The 25,558-nt window shown below is 36.6% G+C and overlaps 1 protein-coding gene across 3 annotated transcripts in view; it reads right to left on the bottom strand.

Annotated features, from left to right (window-relative positions):
- Positions 1 to 3,716: 3,716 nt before the first annotated feature.
- Positions 3,717 to 25,558, bottom strand: part of FLRT2 (fibronectin leucine rich transmembrane protein 2) — a 58,945-nt gene continuing 37,103 nt past the window's right edge. For 2 of the 3 annotated variants that reach the window (XM_066188612.1, XM_066188610.1), the window contains exon 2: positions 3,717 to 11,071. In XM_066188612.1, coding sequence (XP_066044709.1) covers positions 8,676 to 10,661 — 1,986 coding nt within the window. In that variant the 5' untranslated portion in view covers positions 10,662 to 11,071 and the 3' untranslated portion in view covers positions 3,717 to 8,675. Of the gene's footprint in view, positions 11,072 to 15,339; positions 15,362 to 25,558 lie in introns of those variants that run through there. The other variant, XM_066188611.1, reaches the window with a different exon arrangement.

Genomic DNA, 25,558 nt, shown 5'->3' with positions numbered 1-25,558 from the left:
AGTACAAACTGCTTTGTTTCAGGTATTAAGAAAAAATTACTTTGACAAGAAATAAGGGAGAAAAGTAATAAAGATCTAAACTGAAAGTAGTGTCTGATTTGATGGCTAACACGATGATCACATCTGCTGTGGATTGGCATCTTGCCTGCAAGGACCTTACTAATATTTGTATTGATATAAGAAGAGTCATCAGAAATGTGGCCATTTAAACCTGACTTGTTGCACACTCATTCTTGAACATTGTGGTGTAGCTGGCACTCCAGAACTTAAAGAAAAGAGTAATTAGAGAAAACAAAGTAAACCCCAGATCCTTCCTTGCTTTTATGGGCATGGGTTTTGGTTTTTGACACAAGTCCTCCAAGAGCACGAACCTCAGTGAAGGCACCTTTAGTAGGGTCCTGGACAAACCAAATGTCCTAAATAATGATGCAGAACACCTGTAATTTGCTGCATCCTTCATAACATGATTCAGCTCTACTTCTGCCAGCTGCTGTAATCATCAAAGAGAAATGCCAAGACTGCATGCATTTTCTGTTCTGGCCACCTTGTTTCTTGAGGGAGATCTCTGTGAAGTAGCTGTATTTCCTCCTTGATCACTACAAAAAGGAATCCAATACTTGAGTAGGGAAGAAGAAACCTCTGTTCTCTTCTCTTTGTGCAGCTGCTAATAATAATCTGTAAAACTGAAACTATGAAGTCAAAGTTCCTATAACCACAAATCTGAGTTTACTCAGTGTTCCTAGCTCAAATTCTCAGCAGGATTATTGTAACTAAATGTTAAAAAAAATTAATTCAACTGAAAATTGATATAAAAATTTTTAAAGATAATTTTTGTTAACTGAATATTCTTAAATTTTGTCTTCTGATAGAAAGAATACACAGTCTTACCACTGCTAGAATTACAGCAGAGAATAACTAAAATTTGCTCTACTTTAAATTTGCATCACTTCAAATTTGCTCCATTTTTGTAAAGTTAAATTACAAAAAGGAAAGCGAAAACAAAATCAGAAAGCTCTAGGCACATACTTGCTATTTCTTTCCCATTAAAGCAAGTGTTGCACATAAAGTAGTCTATTCCTCAAACTCTTTATAATTAATAAAATAAATCAGTGCATGCAAAGACTTCAAATAAACATCACGACCAATTAAAAATAAAAAAGAAAACACTGACTTCAAAACTAACCTCCAATGAAGATGTAAGTAAAAAGCTGTCTAAACTAATTTCTTGTGAACTGGAAATTAAATATATGCTCATAGGGACAGGAAATATGAAAAGCTTAAATACTTTTAGGAACCCTTTTTCAAATTGCCTAAAGCACTTAACTGTATACTATTAAAATAGCTATAATAAAAGGGAATATCTCCCCTTACTCAGGTTTCTACTTGTTTATTTTTCTAAGTCATCTATTCTTGATAACTCATACGTGCTTTTTGTCAGGTGTAGCATTTTCTTGTAAAGGAAATAATGTGCATGCCTTGCTTCTGCAGTCCTCACTTACAAACACATGCTAATGCCCTGCTTGAATAAATGCAGTTGTTCATATCAGCATATACTGCAGAACTTGACTTCAAATCAATTCTCGAATTTTCTAAACTTGTTTCCTAAATGGGTAGAAAGTCCTAACATTTGCATTGTAAGTCAGAGAGCAATGAATTATGTTTTGGTTTCTGACCTGTGAATGCCCAAAGCAGCTTGTGAAAACATATCAGGTCAGGATTATAAGATCATAATTTAAATTGTTTGACTTTCTAGTCAAACCAACACTGTCTCTTCCTATCTTTCTTCTTTTTTCTTTCTCAATATTCATACCTTCATTTTTCAGTCACAATTCAGCCATAATATGAGGTTATAAGTAAAAAAATGTATGGGTTTATGTGAAAAAAAGAATGTCCTTGCTATGCTCACTGGTCCATTTGTGGCTTTAAATGTCCTATCTTCCATGGTTTTATACTGGCCAGTGTTGCTCTGTACATACTTATCCATCCCCTCCCCTCCCCCCCCCACCCCACCCCCCCTTTTCTGCTCAGTCTTTTTCACAGCTTTCCCAGCTTTTCATAAGAGAGGCATAGGCCTACCGCCTTATTCAGCTGATGTATTTCATTTGGGGATACATAGTGTGACATGCTGTACAATGTGTCATATCGCATAGCATATTGTTTTTAAAAGTCCTTCAGTTATATACTATTGTGATTTATAGTTGAAATCAGTGGGGTCAGGATTTCACCACAAAATGTGCTAATTTGTTTCAGGAATGAAAATTGTTGCTAAAAATTTCACCAAGTATCTCTCTGTGTAATGAAAGTATTTTAGCAATTTTTAGTTTCAGCCTTTGTTGAAAGTGGCATTTCAAGTAGAATTAAAATATTTTTTACATACTTTAATGGTGGAATGCAGTTTCTCCATATGATACTGTAACTCTTCTTCAATGGAAGAACTCTTTTTAAAAAGTGGAATATTAAAGACTTTGACTGAACAATAATGAAAAATACTCCTCCATGTGCTTTCTTTGAGATATTTTTGTAGCTAAATCTATGCACAAGAAATTTATGCACAATTGAACATGTATGAACAACTACAGATAACTGAGCTTAGAAGTATTAAAAATAAAGTTTTCTCTTTGCTACAGTAAATAATTCTGGGTTATTAAAAGATTACCTGATGAAGTCAGTGGTTGTCAACTCCTTTTTTGAAATAAAATATTGTCAGTTGCCCTCATTGTCAGAAATATATAACTGATGGCAGGCATTTTTCATTTTCATTATCTCTATTATCCACTCCCATGTGGTGAGGCAAGTAGTTTTAGTTACCAGAGTTTAATGTGCTTCAGTAGAAACATCAAATCTGGTGAGGTATATGACAGGGGAAAAGAGGCAGGACAAGGTGTGGATGCACTGCACACCAGCCCTCGGCAGTTTTACATGATACTCGGGGTTAAGAAAGGGAATAAGACAATTTGTTGAGGAACTGTGACACTCAGCAATATTAAATTTCTAAGCTTTGAAATAACATAGCTTGTAACATTTAGTATCTCACTTTCTGGTAAAGCAAAAAATTAGTTCTTGTATATGGAAGCAGAATAGGAGTAATTTCCATTTCTAAGTAGCTAAACCATCTCTTTATATATAATATTTATTATCATATATATTATGTATAAGATTTGCTTTATACAAAAATTTATTAAGGCTTATGTATGAATGTTGGGCATTTTTGAAAATTTAAGAACAACTTTGAAGGGAGAATAGGAAAAAAATCATATTTCATGTCAAGGAAACAAGGAAATGGATAATAGTTAAAAAACAGCTTCATGATTGTCATGGATGAATGTCAAACACATTTATCAAATGTCTATGCATATAATGAGTCACAGCTTCCACAAATATATATTTGTTATAGAAAAGTGTAGCTCCTAAAGTGTACCTATTAACTGCAAACACCAGAGTACAGTTTGTACTCATTTTACACTGTTTTTCTATATGCATACTAGAAATCTTTTTGAAAATAAGATTAAATCTGAGAAACTAAGGTAAAAATTATTTAACTCTTTGAGAGATGATATTTTTCTTTTAGAAACTGAAGAGAGGATTGAACATGCAGAAGTTTCAGTAGAACATCTGAAAATATCTCTGAATGAAAGTACAAAAGTTTTATATTTTTTGTCTCTTTCAGAAACCCACATCCTTATTTTAATTAACTTGCTCATATAAATACAGCAAGATTGTTGTATTTTTTTAAATAACTCTTTACTGAATATGTCAACAAGATAATATATAGTGTATAGTGAGGTTTTGAAGTTAACAATGCGTGCAACATGGCAGATTGCAGAGAACAGATAACGCAGACTTCAAACCATCTATTTTTCCATGTTAAAGATAGAAAGTATACCAAACACAGAACAGAATCAAGTGTGCATATCAGTTAAAATCAATTTTATGAAAGATCATCTTCAGATATTTGGGATCAACTCATCATAACAATTTGTTTAGTAGCTTATCTGTTTCTGAGAGGGTCAGAATTCAGCTCTCATGAGGCACATTTCCACAGAGCCCCAGTGTAATAAAAGGTTGCCAAATCTCTTCTGTGCTAGTTTTCCATATGGACGACTAGCCAGCGTCCTTTTAAAGAGCAAAACATTCTCTGCTGTACAAAAGTTTAATGCCAAATGCTTCAATATTGCCTGTAGTATCATCAGGGTTACAAAGTGCCCTGTTCAATAGAGTTCAGGGAAGGAGTGATCATCAGCTTCCTAGGATTATCTCTGTGTTTAGAAGAGAGCATCAGGCAGGATTTGATGAGGTTCAGAGCCAGGAGCTTTTGGTTTTGGCACTCACTTCTGTTTTGTTTTTCCACTGAGCTGTAAAGATAAGTCATGTGTAAAACCATAATTCTCATGTTCTAAAGAAAAAAAGCTTTATTATCTGTATGTTAAATTTAAGGTGAACAAGTACTTTAAATGTAGAATTCAATGGGAATTAACCACTTTACTGTCAAAAGCTGAGACTGAACGTTCACTTCAATGCCATTAATAAAGTGCCTTCCGTAGACCATTAAAACAATAATATCAATATGTATAAAGTTATTTTGTTTGCAAAATTGTAATTAATAAATTTTTCAGAGGCAGAAACTTGCTCTCATGAAAAAAAGAAAATGATTCAGAGAAAAATATAGTTAAACTACTCTAGTAGCAAATATCATGTGCTACTTCATTTTTCTGTTTTACATGATATTCACTGTAGTCCTTTATTGGTTTATAGGGAAAACTGCTAATATCTTTTCAGTTCAAAGTAGCTTATTCCCTAAATATTCTTTTAAAGAAATGCAGTAATAATGTTCCAATAAGAACCTGTTAACACAAAGTCCATGCATTAATCAGGTGCTTGTTACTTCCAGCAAGACACATGCCGGAAACACTTGTTAAAGTGAAAGAATCCATGAAAATAAGGACCCGTTTCTAAATAAATATGTCTTCAGAAGGTAGCCAATTACTGGAAACAGCAATGTTGTGATACTTCTTTAACACAATTTCAACTAAATGCTTATTTTATTCCACTCACCAATCTTTCTGCACATCTAGGTCAACTACTAGCAGTACACAATGGAAGATGGGCGGGATTTTGTCTGAAAAAAATAATTTTTCCCCAGATCCAATGAACTTGATCAAATCATAATTTAAAAGTGAACATTTTGAGAGAATTGTACGTGCACATATTTGGCACTTCTGCCCTATTGCCTTTAGTTATTATATGTGGTCAGATATTTGACCTAAGTGAAGATCACCCAATTTTTACAAAGCTCAAGGGAAAAGCTACTAATCTTAAACTTTATATTGCCATAAGATTATTGTCCATTTTTAATTGTGATTTTTTCTACATACTTTACCTAGTGAAATTTGCTCACTAACTGCTTATCTAGGTGGGAACTGAAATGAAATCTCAGATTTATTTTTTTTGTTTATAACTGGCAGTTTGAGAAGTCCCAAATTTTGTTGTAGGTTGAAATACATTAACTGCTCTGGAGCTAAGGAACAATTAAATTAGAAGAAACATTCATCAAATGGCACATATGACCCTTCAGCTGACTACAACTCTTAAATTTTTTAGATAATATTCCCAGCTCTATCCACAAATTTTGGTATACAGTGCTTGCTGTTTTTTTCAGAAGAGTCTTTATAGTATAGAAAGTTTTGTCAGTATCCCATACTAATTGATATATTCTTTTTAATACTGAAAAGAAGTATAAAGTATGCTATCCTTAATATCATTGTCATTTTTGATCTAGGTAAGCGAGTCAGAGTCTACAAATAGATATCTTTCTACAGATATATAGATATATGTTTCATCATTCAAGATCAAAAAAACAGTTTGTGAATGCCTTCTATTTTCACCTTTTTTGGGAAATAACCAGATTTGTTGTCATCAGGTTGGGCTTGTGGATCATCCACCTGCGGTACAGGCCAAACTCCCTGAATAAGTCAATAGCTACAAATAAGGTGCCTATGGTATATTAAGGTTTAGAACAGAAGATTCGTCTTGCATCAGTCACTGAAGTACAAAATACTAGTAAGCATGTACTTTCAAAGGAAGCCTTTTAAAACCAAATGTACAACCAGTTATTTCATTTAAATTAAATACTATGTCCACACCGAAGAGGAATCACTGGCTCTGCTTAACTTCAAGCAAACTCCAGCATGCAACAGAAGTGTTCAGAAGCACAACTATTTGCTGCTTGTCTTTTGAGCTGTGGCACCTAAAATATGTTAAACAAAACAAACAAACAAAAAAAGAAAAAGAGCAAAAACCCACCAAAACCAAAAACCAAACCCCAAAATTATCAACCTTATCATCATCTTCAGTAAATAGATCATGGAAAAAAAGCTCTCCACTTTGCATAGACATTTCTATCTAAAATTATGGCATTTGAAATCATATGGCAAACTTTTAATCAGCAAAATTTTAGTGACTTAACTACTACAGCAGCCACACAGGTTTCTTAGAATACTGCTATAGCTGCAGAAAATAGCAAATATATAGAGTGCAATTTCAAATATGATTTTAGAAGGGGTTGGTGGGAGGATGTGGTTCCTTAAAAAATGGTCATACTTTGCCATCAATCATAACTGGGTTCATTTTGTCATTGCAGAAAATTAGTGTTATCATGTGATCTGAATTGCAAATACATGTTTATAGACAGCTGAGTTTCAAGAATGGGTTGAGTGAAATGAGCGAAGGAAAGGATTAAAACCCTCTCTTCCAGCATAAGGAGATTCATAAAGTGAAGAGTCTAAGCATTCCCCTGTGAAAGTGCTTCAGCCTTTACTTCCTATTCACATGCAGCAATTTTCTGTTTATCCCTAGGTGATCACTGTAAAACTTTCTTTCTTTGGTTCCCTACTACCTCAGGGAAGTTTTGTCTCTATCCTTTATGGGTTTGTTTTTTTGTTTTTGTTTTTGTTTTTCTTTTTTTTTTTCTTTTTTTTTTTTTTTTTTTTCTTTTTCAATGTGATGTAGCTTTAGCTTGTCCCCAAACTCAGGAGAAAATTAGATATATTAAAAAAGAAAACTGAAAAAACCCCAAATAATTCGATTCCACCACAGTTCTTGGCAGTCACTGAGTTAGCAGAGTGGCTGAAACATTACATAATTTTGAGACTTGCATTATGGTTTTAATACAAGCATGATATTTTGCATAGTGCATGTAAAGCTCAAGGACTGAGAAGGTATTGCAGCTAAAGTATTTGAGAGTATAAAAAAGCAAATTCTCAACCCATCTACTGCTTGTGAAGCAGAAATCATTATGGAAAACTCAAAAATGCTTAAGGTAAAAGAAGGGTAATTCAGATGGGCATTGCGTACCTGTGTTCTCAAAATCCCCCAGTCAATCAAATGCTTAGCTAATGTCATTCTCTGTATATTTTAATTGGGAAGGGAAAAAAAAGCAAAACAAACAAACAAACAAAACCCACCAAGATTTGTACATGATTTTCCCCACTGAACATATTTCAGTTCATAATAGCCCTGGAGGTCTTTCCAGTACTAAATAAATTTTACATTTTATTTCTTGTTTGTTTTCTCTTTTTGTCTTTTTTCTTTCCCCTATTTCTCCATACTGAACATAACTCAGACCCTTAAGTCAAACAAAGCTTGAACCACACAAATTATTAGCAAAGCCTTTCCATTGCCATTATATTTTGCACCATGTTTTCAGCAATATGCACTTTCAGATTTCAAATTACATGAACATGTACATGAATACTGCAGAGACAGGAGCACTCAGAATTTCCCTCCCTCTGGCTTGAACATGCTATGTCAACAAATGATGCTCTATTAAGAGGTGCAACTTAATGACAACTCTCTGTTACACACTGTTACATAACCTTCACCTCCCACTGAGAAGGGTCGGAGAATGCCTAAAGCTTCTTAATCCTAATGAAAAGCATGAACAGTTTCCTAGATAAAGTATCTAGTATTGGGGACATTTTCCCAGCAACTTTTGCAAATAGGAATCAAGGTCACTTTGAGTTTGACACTGAGCTCTTTCCACGTTTCCTATTCCAAGTAGACTGAAAAAAAAGTAATCAAACAAGAAAGTAGTTTTTTTGGCAGCACTCCGAACTCCAGCTTTCAGTTGGAGGTGAGAAGTGCAGAACTGACAAAGAGGAACGGATGTATTTCCAATTGTTTGAAGCTCAACAGCAACTGCTGGGTTCAAATCATAAGGGTTGTGCCCATTTTATCTGAATTGCTTTTGTCTGTTCCTAGTGACCCCGTTTTAATATGCACTTATTTTCTTGTATTCCAGGACACCTAGAAACTTAACATCCCTCAGATTGCTTCGACAGCAAAGTGGTTAATGTTTGAAGAATGAGTAATTCTTTCCTTTGCCATGACATTGGGTTCTTATTGTACAACCCTGTACAGTACTCAGCAATATTTTTTAAAGATTTAAAAAGCAAAGAGTTACAAAACCATTTGCAATTAACTTGAAATAGAAAAGATAGCACTTTTTTTTTTTTTTTAAATCCCATTATATAGTACACCGTATAAATTACAGAGTATTCAAATGCATAAATGCATCTGTGTAACATTTATCAAATGCAATTTTTTTTCATTTTCTTAGGGGGCTTATTTTTTCTAGAGTTTTTTCTCCTTGTCCTGGAGACCCCCATCTTCCCTCACTATCACGTATGACAGTGCTCCAGGTCTGAGACATTGCTGTTGCAGTATCGCATGTTGTTGGGGATGTGGCAGTCTGTGTAGTTAATGCCCCCGTTTGGGGTATAAATGGGCTGCAGTCTGAAATCTCCTTTAAGGAGCTGATCATTATTTAAGGAGACAATCTGGAAGCTGGTTTCCGTCATCTCCAGGATGGAGTTGTCCTTCTTGGTCCCTGCCTCACAGTAGTCATCTTTCCGACGGCCCCGGTTGTATTTCCACTTCTGGGAGGTGTAACGACCTTTTTTGTGCATGTGCCAGCAAAAAATGCTGAGCAAGACCACGAGGACAAATATCACTGCACCCCCAATCAACCCTGCCAGCAGAAATGGGGAGCCTAGGTTCTGAGAAGTCGTCTGCTCATGGCTAGAAGGGGTGTTGCTGCCATTCAAAAAGGAAGCCTTGGTTGTGGCTTCTGAACAGACAGTGTCTTCTCCAGTTCGGTAGTTGTTATAAGTATCCAGTGGAACCAAACAAATCCGGTAAGTGGATTTGGGCTCCAGATTTACCAAGCTTGATTGCTGCTTCTCACCACTAATTATTCGTTCATGAACAATTCCTCCTACCAGACTATGGCCCATCTTAACCCACGTGAGTTTATATGCCATCACGGTAAAAAGTGACATCCAATTGACTTGGATGCAAGTGTCATTCACAAAATGGATGGAGAGTTGAATCCATTCAGACAAAGGAGGCGTCACCCTTTCTCTGTCCTCCCTGTCAGGCACAGTGGGGAGTGTGGCTATGATGGGAGTGAGAGGATTATATTTACTACTTGAGGGAGGAAATGATGAGCTGGGAACTAATGTAGTTGGCATGGTTGTTGCTGGGACTGGGGTGATGATAAGTGGCAGACCAGGGGTGGTGGTGGGGCATGACAACATATTCATATTGAGCTCCCTGACTGCCATACCTCGGACCTGCTCTGGTCCCTGGCACATAAAACCGCGTACATTGATGGAAGCAGGAATAAATTTGAGCCATTCAGTGACCCACTTGATACTGCAGTCACATAACCAGGGATTATTCCTTACAGTGAGTTGTCTCAGGTTATGCAGATTATCAAAAACTCCCTTTGCCAACATCCGAAGCTGATTGTTGGAAATATCGAGACGTTCCAGTTTGTGGAGGTTTGAAAAGGCTGTAAGTGGTATATGGGTTATCTGGTTGTCCTGCAAGTAAAGTCTTAGCAGATGTGTACCTGGAAGATCGGGAGGAGGGTAAGTCAGTGAATTCCGTACTATGGAGAATTCCTTGAGCTTGGAGAGGTGGCTAAAGGTGCCTTCAGCTATGCCTTTATTAGTAAGGAGATTGCCGTCCACGATCAGACGCTCTAGGCTTGTAAGATTCTGGAAGGCCAGGTCTGAAATGACAGCAATTCGGTTTTCGTCTACACGAAGTTCTTGTAAGTCCAGAGGAAGGCCTACTGGCACACTGCTTAAGTGATTCTTGGACAAGAACAGAAGCTTGAGGCTGATGGCTTCCTGGAATGCCCCATCCTCAACGCCAACAGTGGAGATGGAGTTGTCATCCAGGTGCAGTTCTTCCAGCTTCAACAGCTGAGCAAGAGCAGCACGTGAAATGGTCTGAATGTTGTTTTCCTGCAGGTGGAGAACCCTGACATTCTTGGGCAGGTTCATGGGGAATTCATCCAACTGATTGCCATACAGGTAGACTGTGTGCACAGACTGGACATTGTGCAACTCTGCAGGAAATCCAGCATTATTAATTTGGTTATTATGGAGGTAGAGCACGGTTACACCCTCCGGTATCCCAAGAGGCACTGAGGTCAAGCTTCGTTCATTACAGTAGACAAAGTTTCGGTCACAGCGGCAAACTTTTGGGCAGGCCAAAGTTTTGGAGACCTGTATGTAGAGCCCCAGGGAAAAGATAAGCCATGATTTCATAAGAAGAGCCCAATCTGTGGGCCACATTTTAGTCCACGAACCCATTTCTAGTTTAAAGAAATAAAGTACCAAAGTGTTTAAGAACTGATAACAATAATAATGCACAGATAACAAAATCTCAGGTCATTAAAATTGGCTTCTACTTATGTCCAGTACTCAGGCCAGAGTTAAAGTCCTGGAGGCTAAGCATGAAATAATCCTTTTATAATTGGCCTACCTCCTACTTTTGATAAGGAAAACACAGTCTTATTAGCCAGGGTTACAATTTTTGTTGCCTTCCTCCATGTGTGCTGAAAGAACCAGTAGACATGTCTTTGCAGATGAGCAACAGGTTACTTTAAAGCTACCAAAAGTCACTGTGCTTGGAGTGATATTTCACTGAAGCCTGTTGGTTTCTGTCAGCTTTCTGAAGTCAGCAAAGTCCTCATAGCTGCTATCTGCCAGATCTGGCCTGCCTGTAAAACGAAAGAGAAAAGAAAAAGCTGAATAGCATGAAATGTTTAATAGGGAAGATCAAGCCTATTAGAGGACTATTCTAAAGCTGAGCTCTTTATGGATTTCTAGGGAAAAAAAGGGAAAAAAGGCATTAATATTAAACATTAGCCTAATACTACTGTTAAATAGTCTTGAAATAGATTTGATGTAAAGTCATTGCAATGACTGAAGGACTTTCAGTGACTTCAATGAAAGCTAGATCTATTACTTGCATTTGCATTCTATACCTCTAGTCTTTGTCCTCTCACAGTCTGTTTAAAATTCTAGGACTAAAAACAACCCAAAACCTAAACCATTTAACTGGAAATTTTTGATCAGGTAATTATATTTCTTTTGCGGAACCACTGACTTCAGTGAGTGCTATTCACTGATGCCTGACAGAGTAGACTCTGGGCTGTATTATTTAATTACGGTTTTATTCATTTTCATTTAATTCATGTTTTTTTTCATTTTCATTTTTTAATTTTCTACCAGACTCTGGAATATTCTGCTTCTATTTCTGTAATACCATTGCATATATTGTCCAAATTAATGTATACTGCCACATTATACTACCTCACTCTAGTGAATTAGAGACTTATGAGGAAATTCTTTTAAACAAGTACGGTAGTCCACAAATGTAAGATACCCTGCAGTAAGACATGTATTTGCTAAAACTATCATCTTGATATTGGTTCTGATGTGAACTTTGCTGTCAATAGATTTCACAACTTGCATTCCAGTAAATGAAACAAGCTCACATCTGCTAAGGTATTGTTTTAGGAGATCAGCTCAAATTGCAGCAGTTTTGCAGAACACTTCCTTTGAAACCATAAAGGTTAGATATGGCTTTTAATTTTGCTACACAGTTATCTGTGAATGGCTACATAAACAAGTATGTTAGCTTTAGTATAGTTGAGTTCCTTAATGTGTACTTTCAGCTTGTAAGGATACTTTTTATGTTCCTAGCTACTACTTATTATTCAGATCTATAACCAAACATTCCCACTCTTGAAAGGATGCAATGAAAGGTACTGTGTTGTTTGATGTTATCTTGTCTAGTTACATGTTGTTTCAAAAGACTGTCATCCCCTCACCCCCCCGTGCATTATACGTAGTTGGGCCTAATGAAGGATATCAACCTCGGCAAGTACAAAGCATGTGCAGATCTCAGGGTCTTCAATTGCAGTGACACAAGCACAATAATTTTCCAGGTTTTGTTTCTGTAGATCAAAACTCAGGCTTGGATTTCAAGAGAATAGAATTTTAGTGAAAAAAAAAATCCTTATCCTTAACAAAAAAATGTTTCAAAGTTGTGATTGCTTTATTTTTCAAATTTCTTTATTTTTTATATTTATATTTATTTAAACAATTAAAGAACATCCAGGTCTTTCAGAAAGAAACTTACTTTGGTGGTACATAAAACTTTGATTTTCTGATACAGCTGTGCAGTTTATAACATGTCCCTGGTGCTACCTTTGAGAATTCTATGTAGTGTAGAAAGCATCCTTATGAGTCAAACTGTTATAACCCTTCAACCTTGCACTTGCAGATTACTGCATTTATTTAGAGCATCGTCAGGTATCAGCCTCAATGTTCAAGCTGCTGGAGACAAAAAAACGTGAGACCCTGAAAAATCCTGTTTATCAATATGAATTCAAATTTTAAAGGTATGTAAATGTAATACTGTAATACACTTTATACTGTGTATTTTTCTTTTATAGAAACAGTAAGATTAGGTACCCCACTGTTCATGGTTCTCTCTCTCACAGGCATATTTCAGTTAAGAGTCAAGCATCTTTTCAATTATGCCAGATGACGTGATCCTGTGGAGAAACTCTTAACAGGATTAGACTCTAACATGAGCCTAAGTGTGACAGTTTATCCGCCTTTAATACGGCCTGGCTCCCATCTAGATCACAGTGCTCTGATCTGTCATGACACTCTCTCTTAAAATGAGAATGGATATGCAGAGCATCCTCTGAGATGCTCAGGACCACACAGAGTAATAATAGTTGTTCTCTCACTTTTCCATCATCAGAGAGAGACAGCTTGTACCTCCTAACTTATCCAATACCCTGCACTAAGCTCGCTTCTGATTGTAGAGTCCAGGGACTGATTAGGTTTTATTTCACTCCTGGGTATAATAGAAAGCCCAGCTAAGAACATGCAGCCACAGGCAGTTGCAGTTCCTGGTTTGCTGGGAATCTCCTAAGAAGGGACTGTCATATTAAAACTGATTTATGCATTCACCTCATTCTAGTACTCTGTCCAATGTACCTCTCACCTAAGTATATGTGGCACCTGAATTAAAGATTTCAGTAATGATTCAAACAAATTAGGTCAAGCACACATCACTTCTCATTAGATATTAGAGGAAAAAGAGCTTTGATTGGACAGTCACTTCTGGAGCTTCTCTCCTTTTTTTTTTTTTTTTGTTACATGGATTTTGCTATTATATATCTATTAAAACTTTCCTAATGTTTTCCTCCCTCATAATGGTATGAAAGATAATCCTCTTACTAGTGCTAGTATCTTAAAGTCTAGATATCAATCCTTAATAAACTGATACAACAAAAATCAGCACAGATTGCATGTATTTGATACTACTCTTGATCATATTAAGCAAGAGCACAAGGACATATCTAACTAGATATTTATGACTTCAGGGTTGACTGTGGTGTAACAGAGGTAAAGAATGAGGAAGTAAGGATAAAACTGTGTGTATTTGAATAACGTTTTTGAGAAGGATTTTACTTCAATAGACTTTTACAACTGCTTAATACTAACTTAAAGTAGGGCTCATAGTTGCTGTATTTTTCCCTAATGAAAAAGTGAGTTGTGTCGCTGTGTCAGAAATCTCTACCCCAAAGACATTAAAAAGAACAAAGAGTTGGAAACCTGCTTGATTAAAAAAGAAAAAAAAAAGAAAAAAGAAAATTCTGGAAGGAAAACCATTGTCTGTAAATTCCAAAAGGCTAAAAAAGTGTAAACAGTTTTTCCTTCAGTAAAATGCCAGAACTGAAGGCAGGTAGAGTCATTCAGCTTCCCCCACCCCATTCTTGGCATCCTGGCTTCCTAAAGCAAACTCTGTTCTCAATATTACTGCAAATACTAAACTGAGTCTCTGAAAATTTACTGATTTTTTCAGAAGTAGAAATTTGGAAGTGAAGGACTTAAAGGCATTCCTTAGCTATTGTGATTGTAAATCTTGGGAGTTGACTGACAAGCTGTAGGCAGCAGTAACTTTGCTTATTTGAAGTCAGAAAGCTCTATAAACCAATCTAGGTAGAGAAAAAGGCAATTAACTTAAAATTAAAGAAATCAGCAAGAAAATGCCTCAATAATAACACATCTGTCCATCACTAATTTGGAAATTTTTGTTTCTGTTTCCTCCCCTGTACACTTGATTTCTGTTATTTCTCACAATATTCACCTTAGACACAAGCTATATCTTCCAAGTGTGTAAGACATTTTCTGCCTTACTGCAGCCAGGATATTAAATCCCATTAGGATTTACAGAATGATACAATGAAGTTAAGAAAACCGAATTGAAACAGATGAGAAAATATCACATTTTAGGTGGCCAAGTCTGAAAATTTGGCTTAGTAGTTCCTGCAATCAATGGAAATATTTAATTTCATAACTTAAAATGCATTTCTGATCAACATTTTTATCACAATGTCTTTTTTCAAACCTGCCTTGTTTAAATGCCATTTTGGCATAACTGATGCTAGCTGGAAAAGAAAAATTCTGGCTTTATGCACTGGATAAAATATAAGGTGTTTTGATTAAAGATATTTTAAAGGTTGAAACATCTGGATGTAAGTTGGGAAGGTGAATGTTTTTTGTTAGTCATATCTTTACTGGTCAGAATCCTCCATACAGCTACCATCCTTTGTTACCCCGCTGTGCATAGCCATGAAGTAATTAATATATTACTGAAAATGATACTCAATTATAAATTTATGGCATCTAGGGGAAAAAAATCATCTCTCTCGTAGTCTGCTTGAAGAATTTTTTCCTACCTCAGTGACTGGTATACTGCCTCAGTGGCTCTGCCTATGCTGTCTAAAGAATCTCCAAAGTTGCCCTTAGGACCATCTTGCCCATTTTTCATCCTGCAGTCTTCCAAACATGCAGTCAAGGTCCCTGTGGCTACCTGAGAACCTAATGATATTCAGGAAAGATAACAGAGAATAAAGGGAGAAGACAGCATATGAAGCCAAGCCTACATATGAATACTTACAGCCCTATGCTTAGAAGCAGAGAATTTTGAGGTGCTCCTATAGCCAGGCTGTCCATCTTCATTAGCCTAACCATGACTTACATAAAGGCTATAAATTTTTCAGAGATAATAAAATTAAGAATACTTGGCTATTCTTCCCGTCAAGGAATCCTGAAAATAACAATAACAACAACAACAAAAAAAGGTCAGAGGAATCCAAGACCTTTTCTTTTCTGATAGTCAAATGAATCCAAGGCATTTTTTTTCACTTAGCACCACTTTTCCCAGCAGTTCATTCATTTATCTGGACCCGAGTGTCATGCAACATAATCTGAAAGGCAAGCAAAACCAAAACCAAATGGTCATACTTATTCTTTTCAGTTACCAGCCAGTGACTCTTATTTAGCACTAAACCATTTGGCATAAATTTTCTTGGCTGTACTGCAGACCAGGGTTATAATCAAGTCATAATCTTACTCTACATAATTATAATATACAGTATGTACAAGGCTATTATGTCTGGAATTGAATGACAAACAGAAAACAAATCTAATTCCATTTGTATGAAATCTAGTACAGAGTTCCTTGTTCTTAAGAAAAATGTCCCTGTGTATCTATCGACTGGCAACAAGAAATACTACAAAATAATACCTGAAAAATGCTTTTTTTCCATATAAGTACAGTTCACATCTGTGAGTGTACACATTAATGAATATCCTGGTGTTTTGGGGGAATTTTTTTTTGTTTGGTTGGTTTTTTGTTTTTGTTTTTGTTTTTGTTTTTTTTTTAAGTGATTAGGAGCCTCGGCTGATAGTTTGCTGTATAAGTTACTTGGGTTTGAATTTTGTGTTCAAATTTTAATATGAATCTATAATCTCTGCATCAAAGGCACGGGGGAAATTACCCAAAGGAATCAAAATGCTTTTACAAGAAGTCCTTTTGCATGCCTGCTCTTCTGGCTGCTTCATAGTTATGGGTATGTATTATGTAAGAAGAGGAGTGAAGGAAGAAGGAAGAGAGAAGAAAGAGAGATAGAGAGGAAGAAACCATCCTTTGTGCTCTCTTCTAAAGTGAGTGTTGATGGCAGGATAATGATCAGTAGCCCAGTATAGGAAGAAAATCTTACAGTATCTCTGTACAATATTACAGACACAATGTAATCTATATGAACCAATTTTGGTAGAGAAGAGCAATACTGTCTTTGCAATACTGTTAGCAAAATGATTCAGTAAATGGTCACATCTGAACTCTTGTGCTTTTTTCTACTCTGATCAGGATGTTTCTGGTTTTACTTCTCAATTTGCATTTATAATGATTCTCAAAACCTCAGATGAGGCAGCCTGAGGATGCAAGTGAAATTGATTTGGATCTGCCTAGGTGGAGACAGGAGAAAATTTAGCGAATGGTATATCTTGCAACAATGGGTGTAAAGACATAATTTGCTATGCTTGTCCTTCTGGTTCTTCTGTAATCTTCTGGTCCTCCATGCCTTTTTACTCTTCCTAGCTACATCCTGCCAATTATTATGTGGAACCATTGCCCAGAAGGATGCAGGCTTCAGGAAATCCCTTTTTAAAAGGCTTGCTATTACAGCAAACAAGAGCTTTGTTTTTGAAAATTTGGGTTTTTTACAGGTTCAACAGGACTCTGATACAACACAATTCCTGACTGCCAGGAGAGGGAGCTAAGCCAGCAGGAAACTTTCTCTCCACTGAATAAAAAAATGAATAAGTAAATGTGGGACTTGCTTTCTTCCCACTTTGTCCTCGCACACATGCACACACTTCTTCCTCTAAGTTGTCTGTGACTGCTGGCTTGTTCGATGGTGTCTATTACACACCTGACAAACTAGTTGTATAGGACTTTGCTACTGGGAAAATTAATGTTCATGTAGTCTTATAAAAGCACTATTCCCAGCTTCACTGTTCAAGACTTTTTTACTTGTGGTTTACTTCAGAGTGAAATTACTTCATAGGCAAGAGGAAACATGTAAGAGGAGGGAGAGAAAAGAGAACAAATAATGGAAAAAAGATAGGTTTTGGGGGGAAAAATCTCAGGTAGAACAGATTTTTTTCCTTGCGCACATTAACAGGAACCAGTAACAGGTCAAGAGGGAGAACCTACGACAAGACATAATCACTAGAGTGGCTGCTGTACTCCAGGAAGCAGAGCTGAAATATCTACAAGATCAATAGCATTAATGCCTTCAGGTGGGGCCATGAGTTCAAGGCTGCCAGTCACCCTGTCAGGCACTGTGCTGTACGACACACCCTGCTCAGCTCCACAGACTCCTTCATAAATGGGTGTTGAAGTGCTAAAGTTCATGTGTGGAGACTACCTAGACTAATGTTATCTTCAATCCTGTGTTTAATAGTTACTGAATTTTAAAAGAAGGAAGTTATTCTGAAAACTTGACATTGCACGCTTCATCAAGACTAGCTCACCTGTGAAAACTGACAAACCTCCGAGCTCAGAAACAACTGTGTTTGCAGTCTGTGGCAAAAACAAAACAAAACAAAACAAAACAAAACAAAACAAAACAACCCAAAACAAAACAAAACAAAACAAAAAAAAAACCCACAAAAACCAAACCTGTCATTGCTCACGCACCCATAGGTAAATACAAATTTTGTCATTACATAGTCTTAAAAATAAGACTATTTTTGGTAACAAAACCCATAAATGAAATACCATAACACATCTAGTGGAAAATATATCCATTGAAATTCATGCTTTAGTTGGTCATACCATCCAGTCTTATCTGAATGACTGTTTGCCTGAATTAATCTTGCATGGACCTATTTCTATTGATAATTTCATATTAGGAGTTGTAGAAATGGAAAACTGCCACTAGGAATGTCCTGCGTGTGGAGTCCTGAATTCTAATGTAGAAAACATCCAAGCCTAGTATTTCAACTAATTGTAGCTGTTAGAGTAAAAGTTAATGAGGACACACATGGCAAATTAAAAAGCAAAATCTTTAATTGCGTGTATATGAGCAGACAGGACTCCCTTACAGAACACAAGGAAGGAGAAAAGGTGCAGAACTCCAGGTTTTTAACCAACGTGAGCTTCTGAGTTCTGTAGGACTTCAAGGCAGCCCAAAGTCATAGATAGCCTAAACATCTTTTTGTAAGGAAGTATTCCTGCTTTTATTATAAAATTGCTGAATGCTGAAAAATTACTCCAGATGGTGACCATCATGGTATTTTCACTCCAGTGGGCAAAAAGGAACAGATGACCTCCTCCAGGACTCATATTAAATGGAGTATTGCACCTACTAGCAAAGGGTTATTGGTGTCTTTATTAACCTTGCCCCAAGGCCTGCTCTGATTTTTCACCAGTCTAATGCTGCAGTGTTCAGAACTTAACAAATTTGTCAAGCAGTGAAAATGATCTATTTAGAATGGCAGTAAATTAATTCCCTAGTCTTTCATCCCCAAAAGCTGTTCTCATATCTTAGGTGAAATAGTTTTGATGGATCTCATCTAGGACTCCATAAATTCATCAATGCACCATGTGATGATGTGAAGTTGGTTTGAGAAAGTTAGAAATGGCAGATGAAAAGAATCTCACATGAGGAGTTATCAGAAACATGTCAACAAAATTCATTTTCATTAAAATACATTATTTCACTGAAGCCAAAAACTTGCATGTAGATTTGTCAGTTTTGATAATGTTTTCAATAGGAAATGTGTTTCTGATCCTCTGTGATCACAGACAGAGAGAGAAAAAACAATAGGGGAAGAACAAAAAATTGACTTTTTTACCCAAAAATGTAAGTTTGGACACAATTCCACTTCATAAAAGCATTTGTAAAATAGTGTTTACATTCCACAATATAAAACTGTGAAAATTGTTGTGGAATTATCTGCCTCTGGACGGCTGTACTTAACACAGTGAAAGAAATAGAAAGATAATCTTTCTTTTCCTTCTTGACTTTTCCGTCCAGAGGGCTTACAGCTTTCCTTGACAAAACTGGACACAACTATTTGAGAAAAACTAATTATACTAAACTAATTTCTAATAATTCCCCTTTTGGAACACATGCATTCTGTACTGCAGTTAGCATAATGCGTTTTGCACTAAGAAAAAATGATGGCAAGCTGCTGTTTCTTTGCAAGTAAATTGGTCCCTACCTATAAATTATTCTACACTGTGAAGCAAACAGTTTGCTTTTATCTAGAGATATGTGGGCAGCCTGGCAAAACGTCTGTGGAGAATTTGAAAAAGCTGCTTTTAGTGACCTAAGTGGCTAAACATTGCTGCTTTGGAGACAACATTTTGACACATTTTAAATGTGTTGCACGGTGCTACATCATTGATGAGATCCTGTATGGTGTCACATTACCTTGTGGGGTATCGTTCATTTAGGATTTCAGGCAAATAAGCGTGGGCTGTCATATTCTTCTCTTCCATATTTGTAGCATATGGCCTGGAGAGAAAATACATCAGGAGCTGCCCCTCAACTTCTTAGGTACCTCAATATAAATAAAGTTGAAAGTGTCATCATACGTTCATCTTTCCAACAAAGGTAGATGGAGAGCTCTCTTTCCTATTTTAATATTACTTAGCATGCTGCTCTTTCACAGCTCTAATAACCACTCCATAAACACTTCTAAGGAGCTATCAAGAAAGATTAATAAAGTTGTTTGCATTCTCAACTTCTGCTTCAAAGAACCTGTCATGTATGGTGTAGTCACTTATGGGGCCAGTGAACAGAAGATGTTCCCCAGATATACAACAAATCCTGTTTATATGATACAGTCTCTGTAACAGGCAAATAGAAAGTTATCAAACAAAATTCTTGAAAAATTGTCCTCAGATAGCCAGTTAACAGAAAAGGAGAAAGATATTAAAATGATGGATGAAGAATGTACAGCTAAGCCTCTGAAATCCCTGTTCAGCTAAAGAGCTGAATTATTTATCAACTGTACAATATCTCAGCATCAACAGTGCCTGACAAGAGCCTGGGGATCTGGATTTGTTATCTTTTCCCAGTGATCCAATTACACTTTTCTGTATGCACAGGTGGAGAAAGTGCAATAATCTCACTGCGACACACCAGTCACAACACAGCACTTCATACAGGAAGCAACTTGTGCTCCCACATATCAGAAAAAATAAATTCAGTAATATTAAATGCTAAAGGTATAGCTGCAACTTTAACTGTCTTACAGCAGTACAAAACATCCATACACTGGTTATCTGGACACCAGTAAACCCAGTGATTTTTCTGAGTACTGAGAAGAAAGAAACACCAGAGGCAGTAGGAGAGAAAAGTTAACCAAGGATACAGACCATTAACAGATTTTTTTTTGCCTCACTTATTTTTGTTGGGTTCTGCCATTTATTTTTTTTGCTATTTGTCACTCAAGATTCCAGTAACTCTATAACTATTTTCAGTGAGAGAGTCCCGTTGCCTCTTTTTAGTATTGCTGGTCAAGCATATCTCCTAAGAATGTATATACATATGAGGACTAAAAGGATTGACGAAAATATGACAGGATTAAAGAATTTCTTTGCAGCAATGGGGATGTGAATCCTCCCCAGGTGTTGATTCAGGCAGAGAGTAAACTTTTTGGCAAACTGCTCCAATTTGGTTCTCATTTACTACCTTTCCCCAAGAGCCGTTCAGATCTCCCATTTAACCTTGAAAGTTCTTTGAGAAAAGAAGGCTGCATGGGACAGAATTTGACAGGGGCCACTTTGGTTTTAGGTACAAGTAGAAAAATGAACAAGCTAGAAATAGTAAATAGACATTTCTAACCCAGTGATTCTCAGCTGTGGAATTAAAACCGCAAGAATCTCATGAGAACTCTTAAGGGATCACAAAACAATACATACAGGCAGTGTTAGCCAGCAAGAGTAGCGTTCCTGAAGGATGAAGGAGTACCGCTTATACATTTAAACATTGAGTGCAACAGTTTACATCAACCAAGAAACTACTATCTGCCTTTAGTTTCTGGCAGCAGCTCAGTTCCCTGGGGAAGAAGAGACAGAGCAGAAAAGAAATGGTGTTTACATCTGCAGTTATGATTTAAGTCACTTTTCAGTCTTCCTTCTGCTACACTATTTCCTTGAAGGAGCAGAGATGTTGCCAACACAGAAGGTGCTCAAAGACAAAGCAGAGCCGAAAGGACATAATTTCCAGAAGCTGGATGTGTTGCTCCAGCCAATTTTTCTTTTGCCCCCTGCTGATGACTGTAGGATTGAATATTCTGTGTGAATAGTTTCACCTGATATATCAAATTCCAAGCTTTCTGACCATGAACAGAGAAAGAAGGATACAGTAATGGCAATAGGTCTATTTTTGTCCACAATGTACAGAGTAGATACACAAGAAAGAGTCTGCCATCTTTGAGTATTTATGAAGAAGCAGCTCAGAAAAAATCCCTGCTACTCTGTCCTGAAGCTTCTATCATTATATTTTCTCAGTAACTGCTCTAAAACACTTTTAAAAGAGCTTGTCTAGCTTATTTCAACTGTAAAGTTCAAAGCCTTTATGTTGAATGAATCCTGACAAAGATGGAAAAGAACACAGAAAGCAATTCTGCTTTGTTTTTCCACTTCTCCCTTTTACCTTTGAGGTCTGTGTGTGGTTGCATCAGTTGATCAAAATTGCCAGGAGGCCCACAGATTGCACATACCAATAGTAAGGCAAAAACCATAGTCCTCTGCCATTAATGCTTCATGGTGGGTGATTTTTAGCCATGTGCAGACAGCCAACAAGAGATTGCAAACCACTTAAACTCTCTTAAGTAGCTTTTAAGTGGGTCCTAAGAGGTACAGAAGCCTGGAGTTGGCCGTCAGCTCAAATGCAAATTCCATCTGGCATGTGCCAAATCATTCCAGGCAGCAGAGTCCTTATCAATACGCATCCTTGTGCTACTTTTCAGCACAGTTGTTACTGCAAGGAATCATAAAAGTCTTCTCAGCATTTTGTGTATATACAAAACTGGACATCCCAAAAGACTTCAGAAAGGCAGAGAGGCAGTGCACAATAAAACCTGAGAGAGGGCCAGAGGGAGAAATATATAAAGAAAAAGTGAGATAGAGTTTTAAGCTATTCTACAGGCAGCAAAATATGCCTGCTCAAAAATGCAATTATTGTTTTCTTCTGTTTGTGAGCACTCTATTTTTTCAGGTCATTGCATGAATCAAATAAGACGCTCATGTTTTCTATGCAGACCTCTGGGTACTTTAAATGAACTACATATAAAGATCTGCTACGGGATTTGGAGATTTGCTGATGGGCTTTTCTTTGTACTAAAAATTGAGTTAGGTCCCTAATACAAGTATCTTTGTAAGCATGGGAAATCTTGGATTTTGATTTATGTCTACATCAAAATTTTACATCCTAAATGCACAGGTTCTTTACTTACACTTCTGCTAATTAGGCATGTAGTTGGCACAACCCATTGATGTAGGGTATAAAGACAGTGTTAGCTTTACATGCAATCCATGGTATTTTCACAGAAACACAAAATCACAAGGTTGGAAGAGATCTCCAAGGTCACTGAGTCCGACCCAGCCCTACAACCTCAACTAAAACTCAGCAATATTACCACTTCTCATCTGCTCTGACCTCTACATGTTCCTTTTTTGTTGGGGGGTATAAATTAAGGGAACTTAAAAGCAAATCAACTTTGATGGCCATGGAAATATTGCTATTGCTACATGCATAACAACAGGCATGGACTTGCACCTTCCTGCTCCATTGTATACACTGGATACATACATGTGTATGTGGAAGCAGAGCAGATGAGGAAAAATATCAAAATCCTCTGCTTAAAATTCTCTGCTTTATGGAGACATGAGTGGCAGAAGAGCCTGTAAATCACGTGGAAAAAGGATTTTGAGAACTTGAGTAACTGCAGATGTTGCTTTGATTACACAAAGGCAATTTTCTTATAGTGCAAATCCCTTTTTACTTCACCTCTTTCTTTGAGCTACGCATCTGTGTTGTGTTATGTAGAATACACAGCTTAGACAACAAAGTGGCACTGACAATTAGAATAAATATGAAGGGAGGAAGTCATCTGAGGCTTCACCCACCACCACCACAACTCCCATATACCTTCAGCTTAGATTTGGCAAGAATTTATCAGACATTTCACTCCAAACTCATCTAGACATCTCTGACCCATTACAGCTAACAGCTGACCTTCACTCAAAAAGTAGTGTGAAGTAGTAAAGGACAAAACATAAAACAGTTACAGTTATTCCATGGATAAGACTTACTGACTCATAAGACTTCAGCCCCTAACAGTTCAGATTTTTTACTGTAAAGTATTATTTTAGAAATTCTTTCCTTCCTATTTGAATCAAAATAAATTGCATTTCCTAATACCATACATCGTGAGAGACGCTGCCACATGCTCTATCTAAACACATTCTCAAACTAACGCACCCTGGCAGCAGGTACCTTCAAGGCTTTTGAGTCTCTTGGGAGATATTGCCCTCCTCTGTTCCACTGAAACAGAAAACCATCCTGTATTCAAGAGAAAAAAAAATCTGTTTCTATATTCACTTAAAATATTTCAAGTATTAGCCCTCTTTTATAAAAAATTTTTCAAAACTTCTGCTTAGGGCTTTTATGAAGGAGGAAATCTTGTCATGGCAACAGTGTACACTACTATTACTAATAACCAACTACTTTTAAAGCACAGATAAGGACTGACTAAACACATGCCAATATTTGAACACATTCACTGTGACTGTTCTGGCCACTTTCTGAGTTCACTTCCCACAAATCACTGAGCTGCTCCAGAAAAAAGAATATGTGAGGTGATTTGAATAGGTACCTGCTGCAAACTAACTGCAAATACCAGTCTTCACCTGGGAAGCTTGTGACTCACACTGCCTCACAAGCATTGAATTAGGAAAATTCTTGCATAAAAATCATATTTTGAATACCAAGACACACTGAGATTCATTAAAATTAGTAAGGTATCTGTAAAACGTGTAACAATAAATATTCCTTTCCACAGCAGACAGTGAAAATTTCTGTGGAAAGGGTTCCACAATTTATTGGTCTTTAAACAGGTTCCCTTAAAGAGAAGAGAAAGGGATGCACCCTTTAATACATATAGTTTCACTATTTCAGGCACTTCTGGATGTGTACAGGAGGAAACTGCATGGCAAAAAAGCAACTCCAACAATTTCTTGTCTTTTTTGGAGATAAAACACTGAGATAGATGTAACACTGTTGGTCTGTCTCAGCTGAGAATTTCTTGGTTTAGTCAGTCATATCTTATGGTCTGAACTAGGAACTGAGCACAACAACAGAAATGCAGCATGCATGGACCTGTCCATGACATTTCCAGGGTATCTGAGGCAGAAATTAGTGTCTTCCTGTAATGTATCTGAGAGCTTAAAAGTCATTGAAACAGCTCACACTCTGCATTTTGAAATGCTAGTTGGTTGCTAATGACCATAATTATAATGTTAAACCTAAACTGACCAAATCAGGTATTCTCAGGAGCATTTCAAATGCAACAAGGAGGGTGACTTTACTGATCTATATTGCTTTAAAGGACATAAGTTTTTAAGGCAAGTAAGAAAATAAAATGGTAAAATGATGATGCAAAAAATGTGCTTTCAGGTCTAAGTTCTGGCTCCCTAAATAGCAATGTTCAGCTTTAGCTTTAGAGGACTGGAAACCTTATAGAGTGGAGTAGTGACCACAGAAAGGAACAAAACATATCATCATGTTTTATATTCTTTTCTTTAATGACCTCTGCACCTTTACTGTATTTCCAGGAAGCCAAAATGTCTGTATATAGAATTTTCCTGCTTTGAAATTCTGACTGTTTTGAATCTAGTGTTTCAGTTAAAACACAACTATAATTTTTATTTAACTAATTTTTTGTATAAATGTCTTTTTTTTTTTTTCTATTCCATTTGAGTTCTTTGTATTATATAAATGGGATCTTTCTTCTCAGTGAAACTTTGGCGAAAGAGGTCATCCAGTCAGCTGCTATATAAAGTCTATATGAAGTCTGTGAACTTTCTAGGTTATGTAGGGTTTTTTTTGACTGCTGGGAAGGTTGTCAAACACAATCCTTTGAAGAAAGACTTGCTCACTGTCTCTCTTCACATCCTTTGAAGTAAGATATTTAGAAATATCCTCATCTTCCACCAACGTATAGAATCCATAAATTTACTTGTGTTTCAGTGTAAGGAGAGTTTAGAGAAAATGTCTCCCTTTCTAAATTAGACACTCATCACAAAGAAA

The sequence above is a fragment of the Chamaea fasciata genome, unplaced genomic scaffold (assembly GCF_029207755.1).
Source record: "Chamaea fasciata isolate MVZ Bird 193981 ecotype frontalis unplaced genomic scaffold, bChaFas1.0.hap1 SCAF_7, whole genome shotgun sequence".
NCBI lineage: Eukaryota > Metazoa > Chordata > Aves > Passeriformes > Sylviidae > Chamaea > Chamaea fasciata.
The sequence above is the reverse complement of the archived record's forward strand: the minus strand, read 5'-3'. Positions and strand labels throughout refer to the sequence as shown.